Below are 27,564 nucleotides of genomic sequence, written 5' to 3'. Positions count from 1 at the left end.
GCCGGGGCAGGCAGGGCCCAGGGCGAGGGGCTGTTTTGCCCAGCTGGCAGCCCCAGCGGGTCTGTCGCGGTGTTCAGCGGGGAAGGGGCAGTGGGGCTCGGCAGCGCTGCCCCCGCTGCTTCCAGCCAGAGGGTGGTGCAGCTCCCTTTGGGTTGCTGGAACGTATATTTTTTACATGAATTCTTATATTTTTTTTATATACTTAACAGCCGATTGTTCGTTCTTTATAGTGGATATACGTGAACTTACTTTAAGAATAAAATAAAATTGTGTCTGCTTTCACTTTCAACTTTTGATTTTTCTATCAATATATTCCTAAGATTGTTATCTAAAATAAAGGGTTTTACGTTCATTTTTACGCTTGAAGGCATGTTTCACTCTTCCAAAAAGCACTGCTTTAATGATCTAGAAAATGGTTGGACTGTCTTCTTTCAATAGTGTTAATTATTATTTGTTATTTTACACTAGATAGATCTAATGTTGAATAATAACATTAATATATCTTTTTTTTCTTCCTCCTGAAGTGTTTCAAATCTCCAGTTGAGAAAGTAAAACCCAGTCTTGCTAACACTTTTCACATGCTTCCCATTAAGCACGAGGCTGTAATCGCTCTGATTTGTATTTTTTTCGTACATTTTAGATCAAGCCATAGTGCCTAAATTGGTTTTTTCCTTCCCTCATTATCTTGAATCAAATCTCACCCTCGCTGCAGTCATCCTGAACTTCTGCCACTGGCTTCAGTCAGATTGCTTAAATCAAGGTGTTAGTCCTGATGTTCTCTCAGCAGTCGCTAAGGATCAAAATAAAAACCAGCCAAGGCATTGGATATTTCAGTGTCAGAACAGCTTTTAAAGCAAAAAACTAAAAGCAGCTGACAGTACTGATCAGAACCCCCAAAGGCTGCAAGGACTTGCTGCAGCTAGTTCAGTCTGAGAGCTCCAAGGTGTGCATAAAAGAACAAAGGGATAAAATGGAGTTTGAATTTTGTGTATTCCTGTTCAGTTTTATCTAGGTATGAAAACCAGATCACTATTTTGTCAGACTACTTAGAAGAATTTCCAGAAACTGATGAGCCAGTGTGGATTCTAGGAAGGCAACACCACCTAAACACAGGTATCTGTGGAATTAAATTATCTATTACTTCTGTAGAGCATTCATAGATTCGCATGCAGCATCAGCAGCTCCAGATTTCCTGATGTTCCCTAAAAGTCTCATGAGAGAAGTTTGTTCCTTTTTATCAACAAGGCATCAGCTGTAAGCAGTGGAACTCCTCCTGTACAGAAACCAGAACCAAAGCCAGTGTGCTTCCAACTGTAATTTGTGCAAAGTGATTGCACTTGCAGCAAGGGCCTGGTCACTTCCCAAGATCAGCTGCCTCAGATAAATAAACAAATTTTGGGAAATGTTCAGCCTCACTAATATTATTTTCCCATGAGGGATGCTGTCTGCAGCCTGTTACGTGCCACTAAAAGGATATTTCAAAAGAATAACAAACGAGTCTACTGCACATACTCTGGTGAGAGTAAAGACCTAAAAGTTATGGCGGAGCTCTGTATTTATATAAAAATAAGGATTCAGAAATGAGCTTTGCTCCTCGGGGAGAAGACAAGGGCATCCTGTGTTACATGTCAAAGGCAGTGGCCACCAATGCAGGCCTGGTGTTGGGGACAGCCCAGGGTGCTGCCTGCAGCCTGGATCAGCTGAGGGATCCTTTGGAGAGGCCAGCCAGGCTGAGCCACAGCGCAGGGAAAGGGAGCAAATAAGATTCTTAATCATTCTTCAGAGCCTTTGGGAGAAGTCTGTAAGTGCGTGTGTTTAAACAAACAAACAAAAGATATTTAATTAAATTTAATGTTATTAGCCTGTTCTTAAAATGACTTTGTATTGGGTTTGGAGGTAGAGCATAATTCCGTGATGGTTTGCATGTGGGAGTTATTTACCTTTTTTAACTTGATTTACCAGTTCTTTCCTGAGGACGTAGTTCTCCAGAGCTGTTTCATTCAGGCTGGGCATAATCATTCCAAACCCCATGTAAAACTTCATTGGCTAATAATTATTTCATCCTTAATAAGTTAATTTTAATTAGCAGTCTACAAAAGCTCCCTGTGTTTCAACTGCTAAAAATATTTTAAGTATTAAGGGTCTTGTATGTAAAAGCTAACAAGAGCCTTCCACACACTTCATATATTGCCTGTACAGAGAAAATGGGAATTTTTCAGTTTTAAAAGTCTGTTTTAATAATTTCTTTCCTCTTAAAATTGTTCCAGACAAATCTAAGCTATTGTTGGATATAAGTGCTCGTCTCTGGTTTACGTATAGAAGAAAGTTTTCCCCTATTGGTGAGTATGCAGCAGTCCAGCTGCCTGCTTGTGGATTAGCAGGATTAGTGATCATGTTAGGGAGTCTAAAATTATTTTTACAGTATTGGAACATTTTCATCATAATTTTAACTGTTTATGCAAACAGAAGATTTAAAGCTATTAAAAACCCTGTTTGCCTCTACCTGTGTATAATCAGGTCTTCACGTTTATAGGGCAAGCAGTAAAATTACAGCAGCACTGTAGAAAGAAAAGAGCCTGCTCAGTGCCTTTAGCCTGCAGTACAGTTGTTAGAGATTTAACCTGAAGTTTTCTCAGTGGCTGCACTCAGTGTAAAGCCCACGCTGGTTGTGATGAACTTTGTTTTCAGGAGGCACCGGTCCCTCGTCTGACGCGGGCTGGGGATGTATGCTGCGCTGTGGGCAGATGATGCTGGCCCAGGCACTGATCTGCAGGCATTTAGGAAGGGGTGAGTACTGTTGCTGAGGGAACTTTTGTGTTGCTTGGAGACTGTTTGATTCTTCTGTAGTTTTCCATAAAAGCATAAAACCTAAATTCCTTAGGGAAACTTTCTTTGATGCCCTGATAGAAGTTACAAGTGAACTATTCTTGTCTAACAGGTTAAAATCACGCCAGCCTTAAGCAGAAAAATAGAAATGGAGGGAGGACAAAGAGGGAATCCCACTGTTGTTATTTTATAAATCTTTTTGAGGAATATCCAAGTTGAAGCCATGGGAAAACTTGCCACCACGTGTCTGAGTTCTTCCCCTCTCCTCATTGCTTACATAGCCCCCAAATGTTGGCACACAGTGACTGTGTGAGTAGTGACATAGTGATAGACACCTCACAGAGTACTTCACAAACCACTGACCCATCACCAGCCTGAGTCCAAACCCCACAGCAGACCCTGTTATTCCCTGCAAACAAATCACCTGAGAAAAACTAGAATTTGCAGTATGTATCTGCTTCGTAGCATCAGCCCTGTGATGTGCTTCTCTGTCAGTAAATGTGAAGTAACCACCTCACATTAGAAGCAGAAGCTTACATGGCAAAGCCATGGTTTGGTTTTGCTGTGGGAGAGGGCCAGCATTGTGTTTGGACTTTGCTTTATGGATCTTACCGTCCTTCAAATGCTTACAAATCTAACAAGGTCCCAGCAAAGCAGGTAGTTCTAAACAGTCTCGAAAGCTCTCACAGAGCAATAGCCATCAATTCTCAGCAGTGATCACTCGGGATATACTTGCAGTTGACATTTTTATTTTAGTTTCCCAGCTATCACAATCTAGCCTGTGATGATAAAGGACAGCTTGATAAGAAATGACAAGCTGTAACTTCTAGGATCTGTAAATAAAATTAAATATTAGAGATGGATTGTACATTAGTCTCTTAACATCTCAGTGTATGACTTTCTACCATCTAGAAATTTGATCAGTATGATGGAAACATTATTTTTTTTATCTGTATAACTTTTTTTTTCCTGTAAGATTGGCAATGGGAAAAACACAAAAAACAACCAGAAGAATATCATAGAATCTTACGGTGCTTTCTAGATAGAAAAGATTGCTGTTATTCCATCCACCAAATGGGTAAGAACACACACCAACTTTTTTTTGTCCACTGAAATTCCTACTGTGTTGAAACTTTCTCCTTTGCAATAAGTTAATTAAAAAATTTTAAAAGGTGACTGTGAAGACAGTGTGTATGTTAATACATAAATTAAAATGCATGCAAGTGGGTAGAAAGTGTAATAATTCAGAAATGTTATTCACTAAGACCTAAATAAGGCTGTATGCTAGAATCTAGCCCTTGGTAAAGTATTCAAGTTTTGGGTAGCAGAGTTGATAGTTTTAAAACAGACAGTCACAAAGCTTAGTGCTGTAATTTGTAATTAAGGACATATTTGTAATTCTTGTTACAATTTAGGAACTTTTAGTAAGGGAACTAGGAGTCATTAAGATTTGAAAAGAGCATAGATTGAGAAAATAATTGTTGTTGCTAAATACAGTTTGCAGTTGCTCTAGAATGCATGTCAGAAGTAGGCCATGCTATTTAACATACACTGTGACCAGCTTCTCTGTGGTGTGTGTTTTCTTTGTGTGTGTTTTCCCTCACAAAAACAGCGCAGATGGGTGTTGGAGAGGGGAAGTCCATCGGAGAATGGTTTGGACCAAACACAGTTGCTCAAGTACTCAAGTAAGTCACGTCTCCATAGCTCACTGGGAACGTTCCCTCAGGGCAGCTGAGCTCAGACCACACTGAGGCCCCAGGGCAGTGCCAAAGGATGAGCTCCCTCCCTCCCTCCCTCTCTCTCAGAATCAGGAATGTCTGTGCCATGTGTTTGCCAGCACAGTGCAGACCATGGTGTAGCCCAGCAGGCAAGTAGTGAGTCAGGACTGGGTGAGTTCTAAATTTTAATATACCAAGAGCCGTGTGTATACATATATATATGTATATATACCTGCAGAAAGGGCTCTCTGGCTATGCTGTCAACATGCCCTAACCTTGGTAAGCTCCAGCAAGGAATATGCACTCCTTGCCACAAAGTGGCCCAGCTCTGACAGGTCAGGAGTGCCACCTGATTAGATTAGAGTGGTGCTGGGAAGGATCTGAGTGAAGCCATCCAGGCCAGGGAGGAACTGAACTGCAGTTCCCTGCTGTCTGAGCTGCAGTGCTGCCTGAGGCTGCTGTGTAAAACATGGAAGCTCCTCCTAGTCTAGAAGCCACACTTAGAGAGTTGACTTTGCTCCATTCCTGAGGGATTGGTGGAGGTGCCAAATCTCAAGTGAAGGCTAGACTGCAGGTCCTGGGTGCAGTTTGCTGCAGCTCTGGGACAGACACACAGTCTGGAGAGAGAGAGGAGCTAAAGGATGCCCTGGCCTCCAGTTCCTTTCCCTTACAAATTCTCCATGGCTGAGCACTTACATACTGGTTTTTCTGGTTTATTTTAGGTAGCTGACTGCCTGTGCAGCCTAAAGGCATAGGTCCCTTCCCCAGACTTTTGGATGTCACACAAGTGGACAGAAACTTGTTGAAGGGCTCTAATGCCCCCTCCTAACTTGAGGGTGCCAAAAACTTTTAGCTGCTCTGGCTTTTAACACCCTGAGTCTGCTCTCTGCACATGCCCAGAAATAGTTCCACTGAATTTAGTGGAAGTAAGCACTTAAGCACAAAGTTATGTGAAAAACTGGCACAGGAACTTTTTCCTTCTCTAGACAATGCCAGGCACTGTGGGCAGGATCCCACTGTGGAGGCTGTTAAATGCAATAAAAAGTAATAAATCTAATTATGTGGTTGAGCTGTTACTATCACTGCATTTGGCTAAAGAACAAAACAGCTTTCACACAGTACAGTGTGTGTGCTTTTCCTGGAACCACTCTGTATTTATTTTTTCTAAATATATTAAATATTAAAGTTATCTTTTTATTACATGGAAATTTAAAAAAAATGTTTTTCCAAAGAAACAATTTTTTTACTCAAGAACCATTTAACTATCCTGAATTAAAAGCTACCCCCATGGTCCTAATTAACTTGTGTTAAGTATTAATTTCATGTTTTCTAGGAAGCTTGCTTTATTTGATGAATGGAATTCATTAGCAGTTTATGTCTCTATGGACAATACAGTGGTCATTGAAGACATCAGTAAGTGAAACAAAAGTTTTTTTAGAACTACTTTAATGTCTCAGCAAATAATAAAAAGTAGCTCAAATTCATGGCAAATTTAATTGTTTGGGGAAACTACATTCTGGCAGCATTAGGGTAACAGTTGTACTTGATGATCTTAAGGGTCTTTTCCAGCCTAAATCATTCTGTGATTGTTTCTTTGGTTACAGTTTTTGATTTGACTCCACTCTCCTGAATGTATCTAAATATGAACAAAATACTTGGGGCCATCCCTACTTGTTCCCAGGGTAAGAAAAGCAATACAAGAAATACAAATTCAGGTTTTGGGTTTCCAAAACTGAAGTCAGCACAAAATGACGAGGCCTTTTTGAGGCCAACTTACATACCATGCAGTTGAGGAAAAAGTGGCATTTGGTCTGTGCTATCTAAACTCCCACCCCAGCCATGGAATGAAGTTGCAATATGTAGAAATACAGAGAACTGCTTTTAATACAGAGTTTGCCAAAGATTTGCTTCTGTTGGGCAAAAGAGAAACCAGGGTCAGATCCTAGAGAAACACAGGGCTGATTTGCAGATGTAAGGAAGGTGGGTTTACAAGCAGTATTTAGCCATAGCCTGGTTCTACTTTTGTCCCTACTCCTGGTTATTTTATGTCTGCATCACTGGAAGTGAAGAGTTCCCTGAAGAATTTCTAGTGCTTCATCTCTGCCATATCAATTCCCAGGCGAAGCTTGACAGCATTAATACTGCTAGTAGTAAACGTAACTTCTGTCCTAAATTTTCATCCCCCTGCCACTTATCTCGTGTCTCACTGATGTGCCAGCACATACTCTGTCTGCCAGAATTACTTTTACTAGAGAGTTAACAATTTCCATGCCCTGCTCCTTTTGCCTTAAAACAGAAGCTCTATAGAGCTGTCTGGAAAAGTAGCTCAATCCACGATGGAGTGGAAGACGTGCTCTGTGTTGCTCTGTGCATTCACTGATCTCTGTTTCCATTCCCCAGAGAAGATGTGCTGGTCCCCTCCCCAGAGCAGCAGCGTTGCCCACAGCAGTGCACATTTGCACAGGAGTGCTCTTGGCCGAAACAAGAACACAGCCGGATTCTGCACAGGCTGGAAGCCCCTCCTGCTCATTATACCTCTCCGCCTAGGGATAAATCACATAAATCCAGTGTACATTGATGCATTTAAAGTAAGGGGGTTTTTCAGTCATTGTTTGTTATTGTGAAATAAGTTCAGGTATCTGATATATCAATAAACAAATCAACTTCAATGTCATTTTTCTCTCTTTCAACTCCTAGGAATGCTTTAAGATGCCACAGTCTTTGGGAGCATTAGGAGGGAAACCCAATAACGCCTATTATTTTATAGGATTTTTAGGTAAGGAAGAAAGAAACTTACTGCGAATATCCATATGATATGAGATGAGAAAGAGAAAGGGTTTTCCTTGGGAAGGGGAAGCAGTTCAAGTATGAGAATGGAAATGAAGAAACATATGCTGGAAACTTCAGGAACAGTATCATACCATCCTTATAGGAACAGAGCTTGATGTAAAATAAGGAATGATATAAGCAGGAACAAGACATAACATTCAACAAGTGTCAAGTGTCACTGCTGCTGGAGTACTGAATATTTCCTAATGATTAATACTTTCTAATGAAGGATGGTTTGTTTTAGTCTTTTGCTTCAGAGTTTTCATAATTTACTTTCTCATAGCAGTATCTCTTTCACCTTCTTCCATGCCTTCCTTTATTAATTAATGCAATAGTTGATACTAGATTTGGTCTTTCAGATTTCACCCTCGTTTGATCCATAACTTTTTGGATATTTTGTTCTTCCTTTTGTAAAACCTGAGCTGTTTTAGTCAGACTTATTTGTTCCAATTTCTGAGCGAATGCCTAACGGGATTACAGATTGCATTTGTGGTCATCCTGTACCTCTTGATCTGTGGAATGTTAGGGATTACAGCAGTTGAGATTTTTAAAAAATCTGGACCTCACACAGCTAAAGTATGAGACAAAGGTACAACAAACCATCCAAAACATCTACCCTAACAGGTAACAGTAGGAAGGTATGTTAACTGCCCTGTGGGAAGCTGTTGTGCCTAACTTTCCAATTCTTTTAAAGACTAGCTAGAAAGTCAAGATATGGACTGTGCTGATAATCCAATTTGTGTTTTACAAGTGTGGATGGAATAAGTGCTTATGAAAGCCTCTTGCTTATTATCACCATGTGGATTTTACCCCTGCAGGCAATGAGCTGATCTACTTGGACCCTCACACCACTCAGAGTTTTGTAGATTCAGAAGAAAACGGCACAGTTGATGATGAAAGCTTCCACTGCCAGCAAGCCCCACACAGAATGAAGATCATGAATTTGGACCCTTCAGTAGCTTTAGTAGGTGTTAGGAAATAGTAGATGTGTGTACTTTATTCAAAGCAGTACCTCTGTGTATTGGTAAGGGCACTAACGTGTTTTCTTGATCACAGCCAAGCTCACAGAGCAGTCTGCTACAAACTAAAATTTAACACCTGGTGGTTTATATAGTAACTGCATAGGATACGTGAATTTTAGGTCAAGCAGGGAATTCACTTGTGGATCCTGGGGAGACAATTAATTTTCTTTCCTGAGCAGCCATTACCTTTTCTAGAAGTATTTTGAAGGTGAAAGCAAGGAACTGAATCAAGTTTCCTTATTTTATTGCATGTATCCATGCTTGCTCTGGAGAAGATACTTACCTGAGCTTAATTTGTTTTATATAATTTACAAATCTTTAAATAGAATTACTTGTAGTAATTCTATATCCAGTATAGGTAACAAGAGTACTGTAGTAGGTGAAGAAATTCAATCTGATCACATGCCAACATCCTTTGGTTGGGTTAGGGGTGATTGTCACTTGAGATATATCCAATACATAGTCACCACAGCATCCTTCACTCATTGACATATTGTAATTCCTTAACACTACTATGTGTATTCTTTCCCTAGGGCTTCTTTTGCAAAGAAGAATGTGATTTTGATAACTGGTGTAGTCTTGTACAAAAGGTAATGCTACTATCTTTATTTGCTCTGTATGAAACCATGTTTACTGTTCTTTTTTTGAAGTGGAAATTCCCTGCCTGCAAATCAAACAAGCACCAGCAAAGGCTGCACTAAGGATCAGGGTAAGATGACACTGCTGAGTTGCTCATGGAGCTTGTTCAGCATTTTGCAGCCCTGAGCCCTGGCACTGGGAAAACAAGTCCATGTATACCCTTACAGAGTTTGGCTTTTTTTAGCAGTACTGTGTTACTGGCTGATACTTAGTCATTTACTGAGAAATACATTTTAAACTGCCACGTTGTAGCAATTTATTTGTTTGTTTGCTTCCTGATCCTTATTTATTTTTTGACATAATAATATGTGTACTAATTCTGACTGTTGGTTCCTGGTACCACAAAAGATCTGATTCTCTCAGTGCAGAATCTCTCCTGCTGAACTGTGGGATACAAAGAAGGTGCTTGCTGCCACAGGAAAAGGACTTTAGGATATTTCTGCAAGCAGTTGGGATATTAAGCTACAGAAATATGAATGTGAAGTAACACCAACTTCTAAAGGCATTTCTAAAAAAAAAAAAGGCTAAGGAAAGCAGCTTATAAATAACTGAATAGAGGATATGATGTAGCTTACCTGATAGGATTGAAATTTGGCTTCAATAATAACTTGTTTCTTCTGACTAAAACCTATCTTTCAGAATCTGTTGGGTATTTTTTTGAGATAATGGATCTGTCTTTTGTCCTCATTGATCAACAGAAAACTTGAACACAGAGAGGTCCATGCAAGTAATTTTCATATAAAAGGCAGAAAATACCATATTCTTGGTGTCTGCTCCATGTAAACAAAATTATAGGTGTAAGGATATCAAAGCTTATAATAACACATTGATAATTTGTAGGACAGTTTAAGAGATCCATCTTTCAGGTGTATTTCCAAGTAGGAAAAGAGATCTGTGAAGCAGTGATTCATAGTGGCAGGTACCTGAAATAACAGGTATTCACTGCCTGTCTGCATACAGCCTTTGTTATTGCATAGACATACATAATTAAAAATGTTTCTAATTAAGCAAGACACTTTTTGTTTTGTATTCTGTCCTCAGGAGATTCTAAAGCAGCAGAGTCTACGGATGTTTGAGCTGGTCCAGAAGCACCCACCACACTGGCCTCCTTTCATACCTCCAACCAAGCCAGAAGTGACAACCACAGGAGCAGGTGTGGTACCAGCTGAAAGTGCTGCTGGGCAGCACAGTGGTTCTCCCTAGCAAACAGGAGAATCATCACAGGTGGAATAACTGGGCTTTCCTGAGGATCAAGCAATCACTACATGTCTTCTTACAGAGTATCAGTTATCCAGACAGGCCACATACAATTTACAAGTCCTAGCACAATGTATTTTTAAATCTTACAAAATATTTCAAAAGCCACGTTCCAGAAAAATGGTGGTGGGGGGTGTTTTGGTTTTCTTTTAAGTAAACAAAGTCAGGCATGTCTTTAGATTCTAAATTGTTTAATTTTTTTTCCAGAACTCATTGAATCTACAGACAAGCTGTTTGAATTGGAAGAAGAATTTGAAATCCTGAGCGTATGAAGGAAACTGTGGTGACCCTTCTGAGTATTGAACATATTGCTAATATTACTGCATTGACTTAAATCACACAGCCATGTTAGCCCCAAAGTGCCTGAAATCATGGATAACAGAGCACAAACACCTGGTAGCATCCAAAACTCCAGCAGTGACAGTTCCTTCTGTCAAACAGCTTCCCCCGAGGGAAAGGCAGTGAAAGATTTTATTATAAGACCCTGAAAGGGAACCTGTTTTTAATGTGTGTCTTTCCTGAAGACAAATGGACCTCTGACATTAAGGCAAAAATATGTCTGACAATGGGCTGTATGTTTGGAGAAAGGGATAACACAAAATGGGTATTTCTTGCTCTCTTATAATGCAATAGTTTAGTTCTTAAAGCAAAACAGTCTTCAGTTAAGGAGGATGTTTACTTCTGTTCCCTCCCATGGGCTGCATCATAGAAAAAATGCATTGTCTTGTTTAAAAGATCGACTGGATCAGGAAAAAATCGTTTCCTTGTTAAATATTTTAACATGTATTTGAGCAACCACACTTTATTACAAAAATGTTTCTGTGAAAGGAACTATGTCTAACGTATACGTTTTGCAATAGCCTTCCTGTTCCTGGGAAACCTCAAGAGGAACAGGAGACTCAAATAGTTGATACAGATCACAACCACTGTTATAGTTATGATATATTTCACTTTGACCTTAAAATTCAATCATTAAAACTTAGGCTGACTTTTCTTTGGAGCTTAAGTAAGTCAAAGGTGGTTTAACTGTACCTTATTTATTTTTAAAAAGATTTACACAAGTTTCTCTGTTACAGCACTTTATCTGTGCATCTAATAAATTTCTTAAGCTTTTCATAGGTTGTATGCTGCTATATTTTGTTAATTTGTTTGTGTGAACTAAATATAACCCAGGTTATCTTAAAACTTAATATATAGGCATATGCAACTTACTTAATTGTTGGGTTTTGACTTGTTGCCTTTCGAAATCTGTTTTGGTAAAAGTGCCTTAATTCTCCAGGTTTATCAGAACAGCTGGTGCAGTTTTGTTTCTTAGGCAGAGTATCTCTCTAGCAGCTATAAGAAAACCAGCTCAGAATAAAGGCAAAGATCTTTTAATCCATTATGCAGTTCCTTTTTACTATCAGACAGTCCCCATTGTGGTCATTGTGTCACGACAGTGTAATGGACGTGAATGGCAGTTTCATCTTCAGCAATAAATGACAACATAGAGAAATCCTGCATGCTGTCTGCTCTCACTTGCACTTCGGGATCAGGGCCAGTGTGACTTCCAAGAAAATAGTCATAACCTGGTCACAGCTCACCTTGTTTGCCTTCAATGTTTAACCACGGTTTGGAAACAATACATGTAGGAAAAATAGAACTTCCTTCCCCCTCTCCGTGGATTAGCTGCATGGGTTTTTTTTTTAAAAACAAAGTATTACTTCTTAGTTAATACATGAACTTACTGTTCCTGTGACAGCAATTGCAGCCCTCTCCTCCTCACTGAAAAAAACAGCCCTTGCTCTGAAATGCTCAGTCTTGAGCAGTTACTGCTTAAAAAAAAAAAAAAAAAGGCAACAGGTAAAGAAACCTTTCCTCAGTGGAGCAGAACAGGCTCATTCCCCACCCCGCCCCTGGCCATGGGGTAACACTCCTCAGGGGAGGCCTGAGCCCCACAGAGCTCCTGAAGGATTCTGGGGTGGGGTAAAGTGATGGAAATGAGGCTGATGGGGAATGGAACCCAGGGTGTAAATCCAACATGATCTGTCTGTGCCAGGACAGCTAAGAAGTAGACTGGGTATCCTGCATGAAAGGATTGCCAGTCAAGGGTGTGAAAATGCCTTAAGGATATTTGCAAAGCACATCCAAAGCAGTTGCTGATCTTTCACAATTAGGAATAAGTGAAATGAAAGACTACATTGTCCTTCACAACTTCCCTGCTCATCTCCAGGGTGGTTCAACTCCAGAACATGCAGAGCTCTCTGCCCCCCCCCCTTGGAAGATAATAATGTGTTATGCATGTAATCATCATTAAAGGTAAAAATATTATCTGCTTCAAATATTACCTGCAAGTATGTTCTTAAGTACTTTGCTGGACAGAGTTAGAGCCCTAGAACCTCATAAAGAAATCATACTTTAAAATAATACCTCAGTCTTGCATTAGTAAAAATTGTCTGAATAATTTTAGATTTTTAAGCCAAGGTGACAGTGTATTTGCTAGGCACTCCTTTGAAATGTCCTTTCCCTCAAAATATACAAGGATAATCCAATTAGTGGCACTTCTCTTTAATTATGCCCTGAAGGAAAGCATGACTAGTTAATGGTGTGTACACTAGAAATACAATTTTTTAAACTAACAGCAAAAAGCCCAGAGGAAGCAGTTTACAACATATTGTGACTGTGGGAGTAGAAAATGTACATCCCATACCCACTTACTCCCATATCTGCATAAGCTCACGTGCCATCTAGTGAAAGCTCTACTTCTCAAACACACACAGCTTGAGTAATTACAAAATAAATGTGCCAAGGCTGCCTCAGAAAGGAAATACATGTTCATAGTAATAGAACATTTCTGGTGACTGCAGGTAGATAAGCACGGACTGTGAAGTCAACATTTTACCTGGAATATATTTCAATACAAAGCTATGAAAAATACTAGAGGAGTTTTGGATTCCTCATCCCATCAAAAACTGCATTTTTCGTAGCTCTTCAGGGTCAACTGTAGATGACAGTCTGAATTAGAAATGATTACCTGTCACTGGAGGAAGGAGTGTTTCATCTGGATAATAAGCAAAGCAAAACATTAATTTTTGAGTCTAAGAAAATCAGTTATCAACCATTACTGCACGGTGTTTCCAAGTCACCTACAACACACAAATTTTAGCTAGTTCTGTATTTCATAAGAGAATGAGTCTTCACTCCCTTACACTAGACCAAGTACTGTTTGCAAAGACACCAATTAAGCATAGCTTTGGAAAAGTCTCTCTGGATGATGACTGGCATGTGCCCTGGACACGAGTGGTGTGAGGTGTCAGCTGCTCTCCAGTTTGAACAAGGAACTCGCAGAGACTTTCTGAGGTAGCCACAAATGAGAGGAAAAAAAACACTGAAGTAAAAGCATAGCACCATGTTTCATTCAAAAAGTGGTTTCAAAGCACTGGTCTTTCCCTCCTCTGTGCGTGGTCAAACTCCTGGACTCGACACTTGATTTTTGTAGAATTCCGTCTGTCTCGATTCACCCATCACACACACCCAAAACAGGTTCATGAATTTACCCTTCTTCAGTCCGTGATGGCTAATCTGGGGTAACAAGGGCTGTGAGTGTAACTGCAGTTCTGTCCCTACAAGTTCTTCATGCACACCTGGCAGCGGCTGACCCGCGTCCGGAGCTGTCCCGCTTTCAGGGTCTCTGAGGGAGGGGCACTGACAAACTGCTGCGACTGCTCCACCGTGGTCAGCCAGAAGCTGTACTTGTTGGCAAAGTAATGGCACGTTCCCCGAGCCCCGTTGCACTCGATGAAGGGAGTAGCACGGAAATCCTCCAGGCAGGAACCAGGCGAGACAAGGGACTGACCTCCACCCTCTGCCCCGGCCGCAGTGTGCTGAAACAAAGATGTCGAGTTATGTGAGCTCAAAGGAACGGAATGGGTGGTAACCAAGGGGCTCTGCCAGTTCTGGTCTAAAAGGAGTGAAACAGGCAACCAAAATCATACCTTGGCTCTGTGTATGTGTCTTTTGAGTCAGGGCTAGAGGGGAAGAAGCAAAGGAACGTACTTAGGCTGAATTTACTGGCCTGGTATAATGGCAAACCAGCTTTTCACTTGGAAGTTGGGAACATTTGGAAACAATAATGCTGACATCATGTTTTCCTAACAGTCTTACACTAATGAGCCTCTAGGAGAGTGCAATGGAAAACTTTTTCCACTGAGAGAGAGGATTAAGTCAATACTGTAGCTTAATTGGCATTTCCACATTTAAAGGCAGGAAGAACAAAGAATATCTGTGGCAATACAGAACTAAGGCAGCAGTGTTACCACCAAACCTGATCAGGTGCTAAACAGAACAAACTTCCAGAGCTACAGCACCTCAGCTGATAAAGAAGAAATGCACTTGGGCAAGAAGAGACAGGGCTTCAGGTTCCTGTAAGTAACTCATAGAATAGAGCCTCAGCGACCTCATCAAGAGGAGATCTAGAAATGTTTACAGCTGCCTTTGCATTAGCAGTAGTATCCTCACCATAAGGAAGGAGTATCCTATCCATAGGCTGCGCCAGCCCAGGGGACACTGTGGGATGGTGATGTCCTGGCTGTGCACAGCCACAGCCTGGGAAGGTGCTTCGCATACAGAGCAACGACTGATGTACTGTGGGATCTGGGCGCTGTCCACCGGCATCATGGGGATGGGAGCAGTGGTGGAGAGCCAGTAGGACTTGTCATTTCGGCTGGCATAGTAGCACACCTCGTTGATGTTGCAGTAAATAAAAGGCATGGTGCTGAAGCGAGGCAAACACGAGCCAGCAAAACCTGGAACAATTGGAGAAGTGGTCAGAGCAGGCATCTACCAAACTCCCCACCTCACACACACCACATTCGTGGTGGAGGAGGGCACGAGTGACGCTGCTCCCAGCACAGATCCAGGCCAAGCAGGCTGCCACCACCTCTGCTACAGCCCTCTGTGCTACTGGTGAGGATTGTTCCTTTGTTTATGCCTAAGAGAACTCTGTCAACTCACCGAGATCCTGGTTGTGTGCCTTTTCCTGCCCCTCCACGTACAACAGGCTGTAGCCGTCCCAGAGCTTATTCATTCCTATGGGACACGGTGGGATTTGGTCTGACTGACTGTGCTTCACTAAAGTGTATCCAACACCCACACTGCGACCAGGCATTCCCGGCAAACCAAGTGAGCCCGGCTTCCCAGCAACACCTAGGAGACAGAAAAGGAGTCACTGTTACTAGTAACCAGTGTGGACATCAGCTGGTCCTATACCCATCTTGGCATTGCTGTCATTGTGTTTATGTCCATCCTGTACAATGAGGACCCCAAATTTTGATGGTTGTTATATGAATAAATAGACTACTTATCAGTTCCAAAAGCAGTCATTTCACAGCAGCACCCACCCATTCCCTACCTAATTTAATTTTCTTTGCCCAACAATGTGTATCTCACAGTACAGTAATTCTGAGGATCTCAAAGCACCAACGAAAAGCTAATGGATTCATTTTTGCTATAGTGCTCTCCAGGATAATATTTCTTCTCTTTCTCACTGTGCCTTTTCTCCTCTACTGTCCAGCCCTCACAGCTGGGGTCACTGTGAATACTATATCCCTCTTTTACATCTCCAAGATGATTCCCACATCCACAAAACACTAAACCCAAAAGGTGTTCAGAATTGTACCTAGGGAAACACCAGCAGTGAAAACAACAATGACATGTGACAGAACTTTCCTCACTGAAGACTGGATTTCCTTCATTGCAAAGCACAAGACCACTGACATCCTCTGGTCTTCCTAAGGTAATTGGCTATTGAGGAGGGTCTCTGCAGAACCTGAGACATAATTCTACTGATTGCTTCTTTTTGATCTATGCTCCCCAAATCATAACATTACCTTCAAATCCCTGTGGTCCTGGGGCACCCGGAGCTCCTGGATCCCCAGCTATGCCAGGTGTTCCAGGTAAGCCATCACGTCCTTTCAAACCAGATCTTCCTGGCAGACCTTTTGCACCTGAAACACAACACAATTATTAATATCATTATTTCCCCATACTAACGCCTTCACTCCTACGATCATTTTCCAGAAGGGAAATAGGTTGTCAGCAGCCATGCTGAGAGCTCCCTCTTCACTAGCTCTGGTTACAACCAACCACCTCCATAAGGGACTCCACCTGATCCAACTGTCTGTTAAAGGATTGAGAAGTGCTGCTGAATATTACCCACAGCTGCAAATGCAGCACTGAGATCTTGGATAAGCCACCGACTTCAGCCTGAAGCTACATCAGACCTAAGACTCAGATTTCAGTAAAAGAGAATATTAACATTTAAAAATCACCTAAATGGCAGTGCTGAGAAAGTGACTTGTGGGGCCTTGGAGAGCCAAAGGGTGCCAGACTCACCAAAGTTGCTTTGCTTAACAATACAAACCTCAGGACTACAGGCTGAAGTTCCCAGCACTTCCCCACTTACTCTATTCTGTTGACAATTCAAGTAATTCCTAGTGGTGAATCATTTTCATGACCACTTCACTTCCTAGGACCTGGTATTGTATCAGCTGCATCACAGACTGCTACATTTTGGTGATCTGAGGGTACTTTTTACCTGGTTTTCCAGCTGGGCCCTGGAGTCCGGGATCTCCATCAAAGCCAGGGACACCATCAATTCCTGGCAGACCAGGTAAGCCTTTAGGGGCTGTGACTTCTTCTGGCTGTGGGGTTATTCCTGGAGCCCCTGGTCTGCCAGGGAGACCTGCACATGGGGCAAAGGACAGTGTAAATACCCACACACACAAAAAAAAAATCACTGTTTTGGTGCTAATCCTGATACAAAGGATAAGAATGAGAAATTAAAATCACCTTTGTACATCAGCACTGGGGATCTTGTAAAAATTATGTCAAGTTCTAACTTACTTCAATCTCTAAAAAACTAAGAGTCTCCCAAATAAGCCCATTAAGGGGGCTCTGAAATCCTCCCCAGCACAAACCATGTGCAATAAATTGCAGGTTTTTAAATCCTCCAGCACTCACCTCGACGGCCCATTTCACCTTTCAGCCCAGCATAACCAGGATCCCCCGGAGGCCCATCTTTCCCTGGCATCCCCATAAGGCCAGGCTCACCTCTTACACCTGCAAGGACACACAGCTGAAGGCTCAGGGGCTGAGCACAGGCTCCTGATTCCGACCCACAGCTGGGGCTCTGGGAAACAAAGTGGTGGCAGCAACAGCATTTTGGCTCTGAGATGGAGGGGAGCACAACCCTTAAGGAAATCTGTGCCCATTTTGACATCCAGAATGGCTGAAGAGCCTCAAGACAAGAATTTCCACTGCTACCTAATTACACTTTATTGAAAGTACTCTTCCTGTTCTTTGGGTAACCCAGGGACAGTGTTTGGGGAGAACACATCTTTTCTATTTGGAATCCATCACTGTGCACAGCACTGTCTTCACCTGGCAGTGGTTCTCCATCCTTTCCTGGCTTTTGAGCCCTGTGGTTTCTCTGAAACCTTGTTCCTGAAGATCTTGTGGGTAGCTGCCCTTTAGCCTCCTTTGGTACAAATCAAAGAGAGCAACATGTTCCCTGCCTTAGCCCAGAACATCTCTTAACTCCTACAATCCTCTTAGGCTCTTGTGGAGACCTAAATCCACCACACTAATGCCTCTGAGCATACAGGACAGGTGAGATGAAACAGCATCTCCAGTCTTTGCCTAAAGAGCACAGGCAAGGGGGTAACTGTGGTGACAAGCACAGTGCCATTGCAGGTGGACACCATCTGCTCAGAAAAAAAGCCACCAAAGGTAAGAGGAAAAAAAATCATTCAGGGCACACTCAAGACAACCTGGAGCTGGCCTCACTTTGCTGCTTTTAGAGTCAGTAGGTAAAACCTGCATGAGCCAAAAGGGAAGATTTAGACATTTAGACATCAAACTCAGCTGTTACACCTGAATGAAGCCACACTAACCACCCAACAGCCATTCATGCTGGGGAGATGACATCTGCCAAACCACACCCAGATCCTTTCAAGGCAAGATTACCTTTGAATCCAGATGCTCCAGGGAGTCCAACTGGACCAGTGAGTCCCACATCACCCTTAATGCCTCGCAAGCCAAGAACACCAGGGAAACCTGGATTGCCTGTGTCACCTTGGTCAGAAGCTGGGCCAGGGGGCCCTCGTGGTCCTGGTAGACCTGGAAAACCTAGAGACAACAGAGTTAATTAGCAAAATCTATTCCTGGGGCAAAGTAAATGCTGGGGCTACCCCCAACATGTCTTTCTAGAGGACAATCATTGTTTGGGTCTCTACATTTCCAAGGGTGTCATCCTCCCAAAGGAAAAGAACCAGACCCCACCTGCTTATATCCACTTAGGTCTCAAACTCTTTAATCCTTTTAACCACAGTAATCCAGATTCAAATTCTGGGCCTGAGAGTAACCCTTGCCCTACATGGTAGCTCCTGGTGACTCAAAAATTCCCTAGGAGAAGGAGAGCAGTGGCTTCAAATCTTTGGCCAGGGAGAAGTCTCAGCCTCCCCAACAAGGCTGTGAGGTACTGAATGGGTACCAATGCCATCATGACAAAACTTTCAAACTACACACATACCTGGACTCCCATCAGTTCCTGGATGGCCAGCATCTCCAGGTCTCCCACGTATATCAGAAGGAAGAGAAGCTCCAGGTGTTCCTGGCAAGCCAGGCAGTCCCATAGGACCAGGGGGACCTAGAATAAGAAATACAAAGTGAGACAGTGTAGCCAAAGGTCTTCATAGATTTCAGACATGGACAGAAGTAGTGGCTGAGAAGCATTTTTATTGAGGAGAACAAAGAGACATCTCACTACACAAGGGGAAAAATTACACATTGTGCTGTTCAGGAGAGTTGTAGAACTTTAAGACTGTTTCTCAAATAAAGGGCCACATCACAGAATTAACATTTATCTGTCAAACTTCTAACCCCCTTTGTGGTTTCAGGAGTTCTCTTTGGTAATTCTGCTGACCATGCAACCCATTAATCGCAGCTGCAATACATCCTGCTTACAGAACATCAATATTTACCCATGTCTCCTGCTGAGCCTTTTGGTCCAGGGAATCCTACAGCTCCTCTACCCAGGCCTGGAGAGCCTTCTTCACCCTTTGTACCTGGGAGACCTGCAGGTCCTTTCAGCCCAGGTTCACTCAGACCTAAATAAACATGGTTAACAAAGATAAGAGAACCTATTCAAAGTGTCTAATAGCAGTTAAATTATTACACAAAGTAAGTGGTAATAAGAAATTAGCCATTTACTGCTGTCTCTGCTGTTTTCAGTAGAGCAACTGAAAGAGAAGTGGTGCCTCACGTGCTACTCTAGTTGTGCAGAGTGAATTTATACAATCTATGAGATGCTGAGAGAGAAGCATGTGACTGTTCTGGTCTTCCCACAAGCTCTTGCACAAGAAAGGGAAAACCACAGTCCTGTGACAGGATTTGCCTGCCAGCCTGTATGGTGTGTCTCCTGAGAGGACACAACGTAGACTCAAGCTTTTGGTCTTTAAATAACCTCGTGGACTTCATGCTCCAAAACAGAGAGCTCAGTTTGCACAGGCTGCTGCAGAAGGCACACAGGCACAAGCAGGGCAGGGCAGAGGCTCCCAGGAAAAGCTGCAGGGAGGTGTTCAGCATGTTACCCTGAGTAAACACTAAGCAGCTCCCTCAGGAAAACTGTGGAGGGATTATGCTGTAAATGAAATATGCTGTAAATCATTACCTTTTGATAGAGAATATTTTAAACAAAGAAAACACAGGTTATCATTTGAGTTTCACACATGAAGACTGTCCATTTTCATGCACAAAACAGCTGCCACAAATTGTAAGTGATACTTTACAAGATATAAAAGGAGATTTGTAACTAAACAAGTCTTTTTGGTAAGGTCTTTCTCCACTTCTCTACATTTAGTGAAACACTGTTTGCAAAATAGAACCATATTCTATTTCATACGATCAAAAGAAGAAAAAAAATCCAGCAAAAGCTTCCTAAAAGCAGAATCTGGAATATAATCAAAGAAATCAGCTTCTGATTTTACTGATGCCTTCCTTGAGCTCCATATAATGGAGGGCTCTGAAAAGCAGTACAGAAACATTTCAACACTAAGCCCAACTCAAAGCAAGCATTCAGTGCTGCCCTGCTCAAATCAAACATCCATTAGAAATGGAACAGTTTTATGATTTCACTCAATCAGTTTTCCAGCAGTGACATAGTCCTTCAGGAATTCAAGGATAACCATCACTAGAAAAGCCTCCTCAGCTCCACAGGCTGCATCCTGTTCTTACTGATATAGAAGAATTTGTTCATGCACATTCAGTATCCTGAGGTCTTTTTTCAGGTCATAATTAAATCCAGAACTGGGTGAAGTAGGGGAATTTTGTGGGAAACACTGCTCTCATGATGGAGCAGTGTATGCATTTACCCAGATATGACACTTCCACTACACCTTTCCTTTACCTGGTGTTCCAGGAGACCCTTTTGTGCCTTGCAAGCCATTCAGACCATTTAAACCTGGAAATCCATGAAACCCTGAGGAGACAATGGGAACAGGTAAGTGAACAAATTACCAAACAATCTAGTTAGATGGAAATGCATAAGATGCTCCATGGGGAATACAATGCCTAAGGAAACCTGACATACAGGGGAACATAGGATGCAAAGTTTTCCTTCACACAAGCCCCCTTCATGGAAACTCTTCCCACTGCTCTCACCAGTTTTACTCTCAGTGAACACCCATCAGTGATTCAGATCAAGCAAGAGCCCCTCCCTCTCCAACCACTCCTCAGCTCATTTCTAGCAGCTGGTGCCTGCACAGCACTGCCAAGAGCAGAGCTGATTTCCCACGCACAGCTGGCCCACACACCAGTGCTGCCTGCCTGCTGTGATACACTTGGCCAAAACACTGGTTTTCTGACCCAACTTCCCCCACCATCTGCAGGCTCCAGATATACCTTTAGGTCCTGCTGCTCCGCGAGCTCCAGGGAATCCAACGGATCCTGGCTGTCCTGGAGGTCCTGGTGGCCCAGGGACTCCTCTCGGCCCAGCATTTCCAGGGATTCCTAAAAGCAAGCAGAAAAGTATTTCTGGACTATACATCACATCCAGGCTGAAACAGCTCCATCTTACAGCTTCTGTTCCTGCACTTGACTCCTAAGATGGATGAATAAACTACTATTTAAATAAAGCAAAACCAGATCCAAATCTTTCCTCACTACCACTACTAGCATCACACACCATATTTGATGGCTCATTTTAATCATAGCAATGACATTCTTTATCATCCACTAAGTGACACACTGAAACAGTTCACATACCACACAACTAAACTGTTTTTCAAATAAAATATTTCAATAACAACTTCCACTGTTGCCCAACCTTTAATCTTGATAACTATTTGGGAATCTACCTGCTAGATACCCCACAACCCAAAGACACTTATAGCTGTCCTTCTGGGTAGGTTTGGCTCTAGAGAGGGAGAGAACAGAAGCATTGAGATGAAAGAGCTGTGAAGAAGCTGCTACTGCTTGTATCTAATGAAGGTCTTTCCTATTTGTTAATGGAATTCCTTTAGGTTTCAGTTGTGCAGGATTCACCATATTTGACTGACAGTACTGACACCTTACACTAATGTCAAAGAAAATTCCCATCTTCTTGCCAGCCTTCCTGTTTAAGCCTCAGCTGAGACAGACCAAACAGGGCTAAGGAAACATCAAGGTGAGGTTGTTCCAGTCACACCATGAGCTGCAGAACTGAAGAGCCCTAGTCCAGTACCTGCTGGCCCTTCTTGGCCAAGATCTCCTGGACTGCCTTTGGGTCCATTCACCCCAGTGTTTCCTGGGTAGCCTGGTTCACCCTTGAGTCCTTCTCTCCCTCTCTCTCCTGAAAGGATAAAATCATACAGCACAAGTCAGACTGGAGGAAGGTGTGAAGAGGGTGAGAAACGTGATATGTTGAGGTTGCAGCACTTGTGTCTGCTTAGCCATTGTCTGGGCCCGGGGCTGGACTCCCAGGATGCCAAATATCAGTGCAAGTTCACAAGTTCCTCCTCAAGAAGTGAAGTGGACTCAGCATTAGAATTGGGCTGGTCTTAGACATGTTCATTATCATCCAGATTTGTGCCCCACCTGGATTCTGGACTCCTCAGATCTCACTTCCAGGAGAGGGCTAAAGTATTTAAATTCACAGATTACAAAAATACCCAAATTTGGCAATGCCATCCTGTTTAGTCTCTAGAATTTTGCTCTTCAAGTGAGCAATCTAGGGCTATTTTACCTGGGAACCCTGGGTCCCCTCGCTCTCCTTTTGCTCCAGCAATGCCAGGAACCCCAACAGACTCTCCCTGGTCACCTGGAAAAGAAAGGGAAGACCATTCTGTAAATGATTATGGACAGAGGTTTCCAGAGCTCCTCAATGACCCTGTTTATGAAAATAAACCTTGCTAAACTTCAAATTCATGGAGCAAACAAAGACAATAGCAAGTGATGCACCTGAGTCTGAAAACACTTATAACCAGCAATGGATACAGATCCACTCATGCAAATGCATTAGACAGACATTTACAGGTAATTCCACAACATGCTGCACTTCACACTTTTGATGTGAGGAAATGAAAGAAAAGGTGCCTCTTGCACTGTCCAACATGGTTCACACAGTGCTGTGGCCAAACTTTCAATGGAATATAAAGTATTTAGGCTTAGGATGGGTCTTGTCTGAATGAAGCCCCTTACAAGGGGATATGTACTTTTGAGCCAGTCACTGGAGAGCAATGGACACTTCCAGAACACTACTCATTCCTTTATGTCATTAGTATTAGGACTGTGTATCCTGAAAGACCATGTACACTGTGAAAGATTACTTACCCTTTGGACCAGGGAGGCCAATAGGTCCGGGGAATCCAAGTATTCCTGTGATGCCATCTGAACCCTGAAAAAAATCAACACAACTAAAATGTGCTTTTGCTTTTTATTATTGCTGACCCCAGTTTGGGTTATGTGGGATAACAGAACACAAATGTGTAGGAAGAAATACTACATTTGTAGTAATAATTAATAGTAATAATTAAATGACACTACTAAAGTGTCATTTAACAGTATGAGCCAAACAAAAACAATCTGGAAGTTTTGTAAGGAAAAATCCTGCCAGCTTCTGCTGCTTTACTACAGAAGCACCAATTAGAACACAGGATTCTACTAAGAGCATCAGAGAAGATGAAGATACTTAAGAAGGTATTTACCCTCTCTCCTGGCATTCCTGGAAATCCCATGATACCATGTGCACCCTTCTGCCCGGGCAGCCCAGATTGTCCAGGTGGGCCAGGGAAGCCTGGGTCACCATGAAGACCTCTCTCCTTGCTTGCTAACCCAACTGGACCAGGGAGACCAGGCTGCCCACGGCTTCCTGGGATTCCTTTATCACCTGGGTTATACAGAAGAGTGTAATTTCAGTTAATAATCCATAAGAGCTGGCATTAGATCTGCAGAACGGAGCTGCAAAGGAAGACTGTTTTCTCAAAATTCAGAATTGCCATATGCAAATCTTGCTGAATGGGAACAGCAGAACAGAAAACAGTAATATTGCAGGCAGGCACTGCCAGAAGGACAGACCATGCTCCACTGACAACAAGCCCAATTACCGAACAACTGACACTAGCAAATAACTGCAATGTTGTGAAATACCTCTAGGTCCAGGGAATCCTCCAAGTCCAGCTAATCCAGGATCTCCTTTGTCTCCTTTGATTTGCAGTGCTTGTTCTGAAGGCCCAAGAACAGGAAGACCTGGTGGACCTATATCACCTCTGTCACCTGAAGAAATAAGAAGTCAGGAAATCTTGCAAAATAACCTAGCAGAGAAAGGTCATAGCACTAGAAGCCTGCAGACAAAACCAGAACTTCCATGCCTCCTGATGTGAATTCATCAGTAAGTGCTCAGCATCTTTGTCAAACATTTGGCCAAAGCATTTCACAAGGAAGAAAAGAGCTAGAAACAAGATACCACACACAGATGTCTCAGAACAGCCTCCCAAGTCCCTCTGCTGCACATCCAGAAAAACCATTTCAGCTGTTTCTCACCTTTTTGACCTTGAAGTCCCACAACTCCAGGGCTTCCTTTTCCTCCAGCTGTGCCAAGAGCTCCTTTAAACCCATTCACTCCAGGGACACCAGGCAGGCCTGGCATGCCAGGAAAACCAAGGAGGCCAGAAGATCCTTTCTCACCTGTATAGAAATGTTGAGAAATAGAAAGAGAATATTAGTCTCTCCTGGTACACTGCAAACCCACCTAGGTGGCAGGTAAAGGCTGTCTGGGTCTGGCCAGGTACCCAAATCTGAGTAGTCAAACTTCATGGTACAAGCACAGCAGTGCCACTTCTTTCCCAGATCTCCATCCATGATGCTTTCAATCAGCACTTTTCAGTTCACCTTTGAGAGCCTGGTCCTGCTTCCACTGCAGAGCAAACCCAATCAACTTCTTAGAGTGCAATGTGCAGATCCATAGCTCTGTTGCTCTCTGCCTAAAATAACCAGAATTCTCCAAGTAACCAGCTACTGTGTTGCTGCTTAATGACCATACCGACTGTAAAGTTTAACTTCCCATTTGATTTGTGCTTCATTCTCTCCTTTTTTTCCATAAATTTCATTCACTGTTCATAATTTCTTCATCTTTCTTGCCTTTCTATCTTGATTTACACAATCCTTTGTCCATAACACCTTTAAGACAAATTTCCTTACAACCATTATTTGATAATTAAATCCATAATTCATAACTCGGCAGCAAAACAAATGCAGTCCAACACTAGCTGGGAATTTATTCTCTTCTGACAAGTTGTACCTGAAATCACTATTAACAAGGTTGTTTTTTGTGGGCACAGTAATCTCAAGACTGAAACACACACCTTTTGGCCCAGAGAAACCCGGATGTCCGTCTTGACCAAAAGGTCCAGGTGGCCCCACGAATCCTCTTTCCCCAGGAGATCCTGGAGCACCATCAAGACCTGGGAAGCCTTTCATACCAGCAGGGCCTTGTGGACCAACATCCCCCATCACTCCTTTGACTCCAGGAAGGCCTGAATCAACACAAGAAAGAACTCAATAGAGTATATTGCACAAACACCAGGACAATTTGTGGCAGCTTCCCAAGCTCTTTAAACACAGCGTTGTTTTTAATGACAAATGGACTTTATGGCACATGCAACCTACTAGAAGGCAGAAAGCTTAGAATTGCAAAAGCATTAGTCATCTAATAATAAAATACCTATGAAGAGGGTTACTGCCTACATCACTACACAACTGGCAAGAGTGAAACCCCTTTTGATGTGTTCATTTTTGACCACTAACCTGTGCAATCTTACCTTTATCAAGGTAGCCAAAATAGAATGGGGAGCACCATTAATGTCAGCTTCTGCTACCTACTCCAGCCTCTGGGTGAACCAGACATCAACTGGAGAGGCTTGTTTTCACAAGTTTCTTTTCCACCTTGGTAGTTACTCAAGAGCAAACTGCTCACTAAAGGAACAAGCTGATTGTGCTGTCACAAAACCAACACCATATGCACTGTTTTGCCTCTAAATGTTTCTAGCTGAAGCTTTGTAACAGTTTACAATTTTAAATAAAGGCTCAAACCACTGAAAACAGAATGCTCAGATTCAAAGGAATGAAGAGAAGGAAAAAAAAATCAGGTGGCTTCTGAAAAAGGGCATTTGCAGCAGCAGCACCCAATCTTCAAGTTTTGTTATACTTTGTTGTAATCTTCTAAGCTACGACCCTGTATTTTTTGAAGCAGAAGATGAGAGGCCTGCCTTATTTAAGAAGACAAAGGAAACACACACACTTAAAATCTCTGCATATTAAGGATTTTTTTATAGGCTTGAAGCTTTGTTACTGTCTGAGCATTCTCCTCACAATGGTTCTTCGCCCTCTGGTTTGATTAGCAATGATAAGGGGTATCACCTACGGTCAATGCAATTCTTGTAGCATTAAAAGCTGGGTTGTTAGTCCATGAGCTTTTATGCTACACTGCATTTTCTCACCTTGACAGCCTATGTGAAGAACCCATAACCAAACAGTGTGACATCAGAAATGGAGAGTTGATGATAAATGGAATAGAAACATGGTGAAGGAAAAAACCAACAAAATATGTAAACCGAAAGAATAAGGGTACAAAAGAAATTAATGATTCAGAGAGACAAGAGCTGCAAAAAAACTTGATTATTTGGAGCTTATCATCCTAGCAATGGGAGATTTTTAAAAACAGTTGAAGAAAAGTCATATGTGGCATACAGACCATAAATGTAAAACAGTAGAGAGGCAGAAGGAATGCTAATATTAAAATAAAAAAAAAATTTAAAACTCTATGATTTTCATCTCAAATTATGTTCCTGCTTTCATTCATTTGTTGCCACTGTGCTCCAGCCCTGTCATTCTACATATCAGAACAGCACTGTTACATCCCAGAGTTATGTCCTAGACCATTATCTACCAATTCCCAGGTCTCTCTTTGCTTGGCTCTCCAGTCTGGCACACACAGTTACAAAACACTTCAGTTCTTTGCAGCTTGAGAGATACTCCTATACTCAAAAGGTGGGGGCTTTTTGCCCTTCAGTGAAGGAAAATACATTTATCTTCTGCCCCAGTGAAGAGAAAGACAGAGAAGACAAGTGATTGTCCTGAGAAAGCCAATAATTTTTTGATCTAAGTCACGTTTCAAGCAACCACACACATTGGAAATTAATTGTCATGAAAATGGGAAATGAAGATTAGTCAATGATACAGCCAGCATGTAAGAGGAAAGATGTTAAAAACATCAAGACATTTAAGATGCTTTCTTCTTTCTGCTATGCTTTCTACAACATTGGGGCAACATTTTTAGGCAGGAGTTGCCCAGAGTCCAAGGCAACAGCCTCAAAGCCTGCACTCTGTTATCCCTAACCAGGGGTAGGAACTCACTCCTAGCAAATGCCAAATCTCTCCCACACTCCTTCAGCATTGCAGAGTTCAGCCCAGTTAGCTGTCTGCACTTGAAAACATTACATACCTGGTGCTCCTGGAAGGCCAGCTGACCCCAAGGGTCCCGGTTTTCCCTTAATGCCAAAAGGACCTCCAGGACCAGGAGGCCCCCGCAATCCAGGGACACCTGAATATCCTGGATGACCCTGTTCACCTTTAATACCCAGGAGGCCTGGTCTTCCATCTAGCCCTGGAAACAGAGAGATGTGAAGTTACAGAACAAATAAAGCAAAATTCACAATTTTAATTAAAAAGTGTGTTTCAATAAAAGCCTTTCAATTGCATTA

General features: G+C 42.3%; 2 protein-coding genes across 2 annotated transcripts in view; one reads left to right on the top strand and one right to left on the bottom strand.

Moving 5' to 3' along the window:
• Window positions 1-979: 979 nt before the first annotated feature.
• Window positions 980-11,791, top strand: ATG4A (autophagy related 4A cysteine peptidase). Its single transcript, XM_018070691.3, has 12 exons — window positions 980-1,113; window positions 2,268-2,339; window positions 2,689-2,787; window positions 3,803-3,904; window positions 4,439-4,511; window positions 5,878-5,957; window positions 6,945-7,132; window positions 7,242-7,320; window positions 8,192-8,337; window positions 8,929-8,985; window positions 10,076-10,187; window positions 10,499-11,791. Exons 3-12 carry the CDS (start codon window positions 2,727-2,729, stop codon window positions 10,561-10,563), a joined length of 963 nt encoding a protein of 320 aa, XP_017926180.1. The 5' UTR covers window positions 980-1,113; window positions 2,268-2,339; window positions 2,689-2,726; the 3' UTR covers window positions 10,564-11,791.
• LOC103766680 (collagen alpha-6(IV) chain) overlaps window positions 11,649-27,564 on the bottom strand; it is a 41,618-nt gene continuing 25,702 nt past the window's right edge. Inside the window, exons 23-42 of the mRNA XM_018070689.3 lie at window positions 27,306-27,467; window positions 26,302-26,310; window positions 25,168-25,338; window positions 24,347-24,490; window positions 23,954-24,079; window positions 23,512-23,693; window positions 23,138-23,201; window positions 22,551-22,625; window positions 22,050-22,157; window positions 21,230-21,337; window positions 20,736-20,807; window positions 19,312-19,437; window positions 18,861-18,977; window positions 18,296-18,457; window positions 17,291-17,389; window positions 16,866-16,928; window positions 16,159-16,275; window positions 15,284-15,475; window positions 14,789-15,075; window positions 11,649-14,154 (exon numbers count right to left, since the gene is read on the bottom strand). Of these exons, the coding sequence (XP_017926178.2) occupies window positions 13,894-14,154; window positions 14,789-15,075; window positions 15,284-15,475; window positions 16,159-16,275; window positions 16,866-16,928; window positions 17,291-17,389; window positions 18,296-18,457; window positions 18,861-18,977; window positions 19,312-19,437; window positions 20,736-20,807; window positions 21,230-21,337; window positions 22,050-22,157; window positions 22,551-22,625; window positions 23,138-23,201; window positions 23,512-23,693; window positions 23,954-24,079; window positions 24,347-24,490; window positions 25,168-25,338; window positions 26,302-26,310; window positions 27,306-27,467 (2,645 nt within the window). The 3' untranslated portion in view covers window positions 11,649-13,893. The remainder of the gene's footprint in view (window positions 14,155-14,788; window positions 15,076-15,283; window positions 15,476-16,158; window positions 16,276-16,865; window positions 16,929-17,290; window positions 17,390-18,295; window positions 18,458-18,860; window positions 18,978-19,311; window positions 19,438-20,735; window positions 20,808-21,229; window positions 21,338-22,049; window positions 22,158-22,550; window positions 22,626-23,137; window positions 23,202-23,511; window positions 23,694-23,953; window positions 24,080-24,346; window positions 24,491-25,167; window positions 25,339-26,301; window positions 26,311-27,305; window positions 27,468-27,564) is intronic.

The sequence above is a fragment of the Manacus vitellinus genome, unplaced genomic scaffold (genome assembly GCF_001715985.3).
Source record: "Manacus vitellinus isolate BGI_N305 unplaced genomic scaffold, ASM171598v3 scaffold_19_pilon, whole genome shotgun sequence".
NCBI lineage: Eukaryota > Metazoa > Chordata > Aves > Passeriformes > Pipridae > Manacus > Manacus vitellinus.
This window is presented reverse-complemented; position numbering and strand designations above follow the sequence as displayed.

What these genes read in the sequence shown, in the direction of transcription:
- ATG4A (XM_018070691.3), top strand. Translation starts at nt 2,727, where the DNA reads ATGCTGCGCTGTGGGCAGATGATGCTGGCCCAGGCACTGATCTGCAGG. An exon ending in TTATTTTATAGGATTTTTAG is followed by an intron (nt 7,321 to 8,191) that starts GTAAGGAAGAAA and finishes TTACCCCTGCAG; the next exon opens with GCAATGAGCTGATCTACTTG. An exon ending in TGGACCCTTCAGTAGCTTTA is followed by an intron (nt 8,338 to 8,928) that starts GTAGGTGTTAGG and finishes TTCTTTCCCTAG; the next exon opens with GGCTTCTTTTGCAAAGAAGA.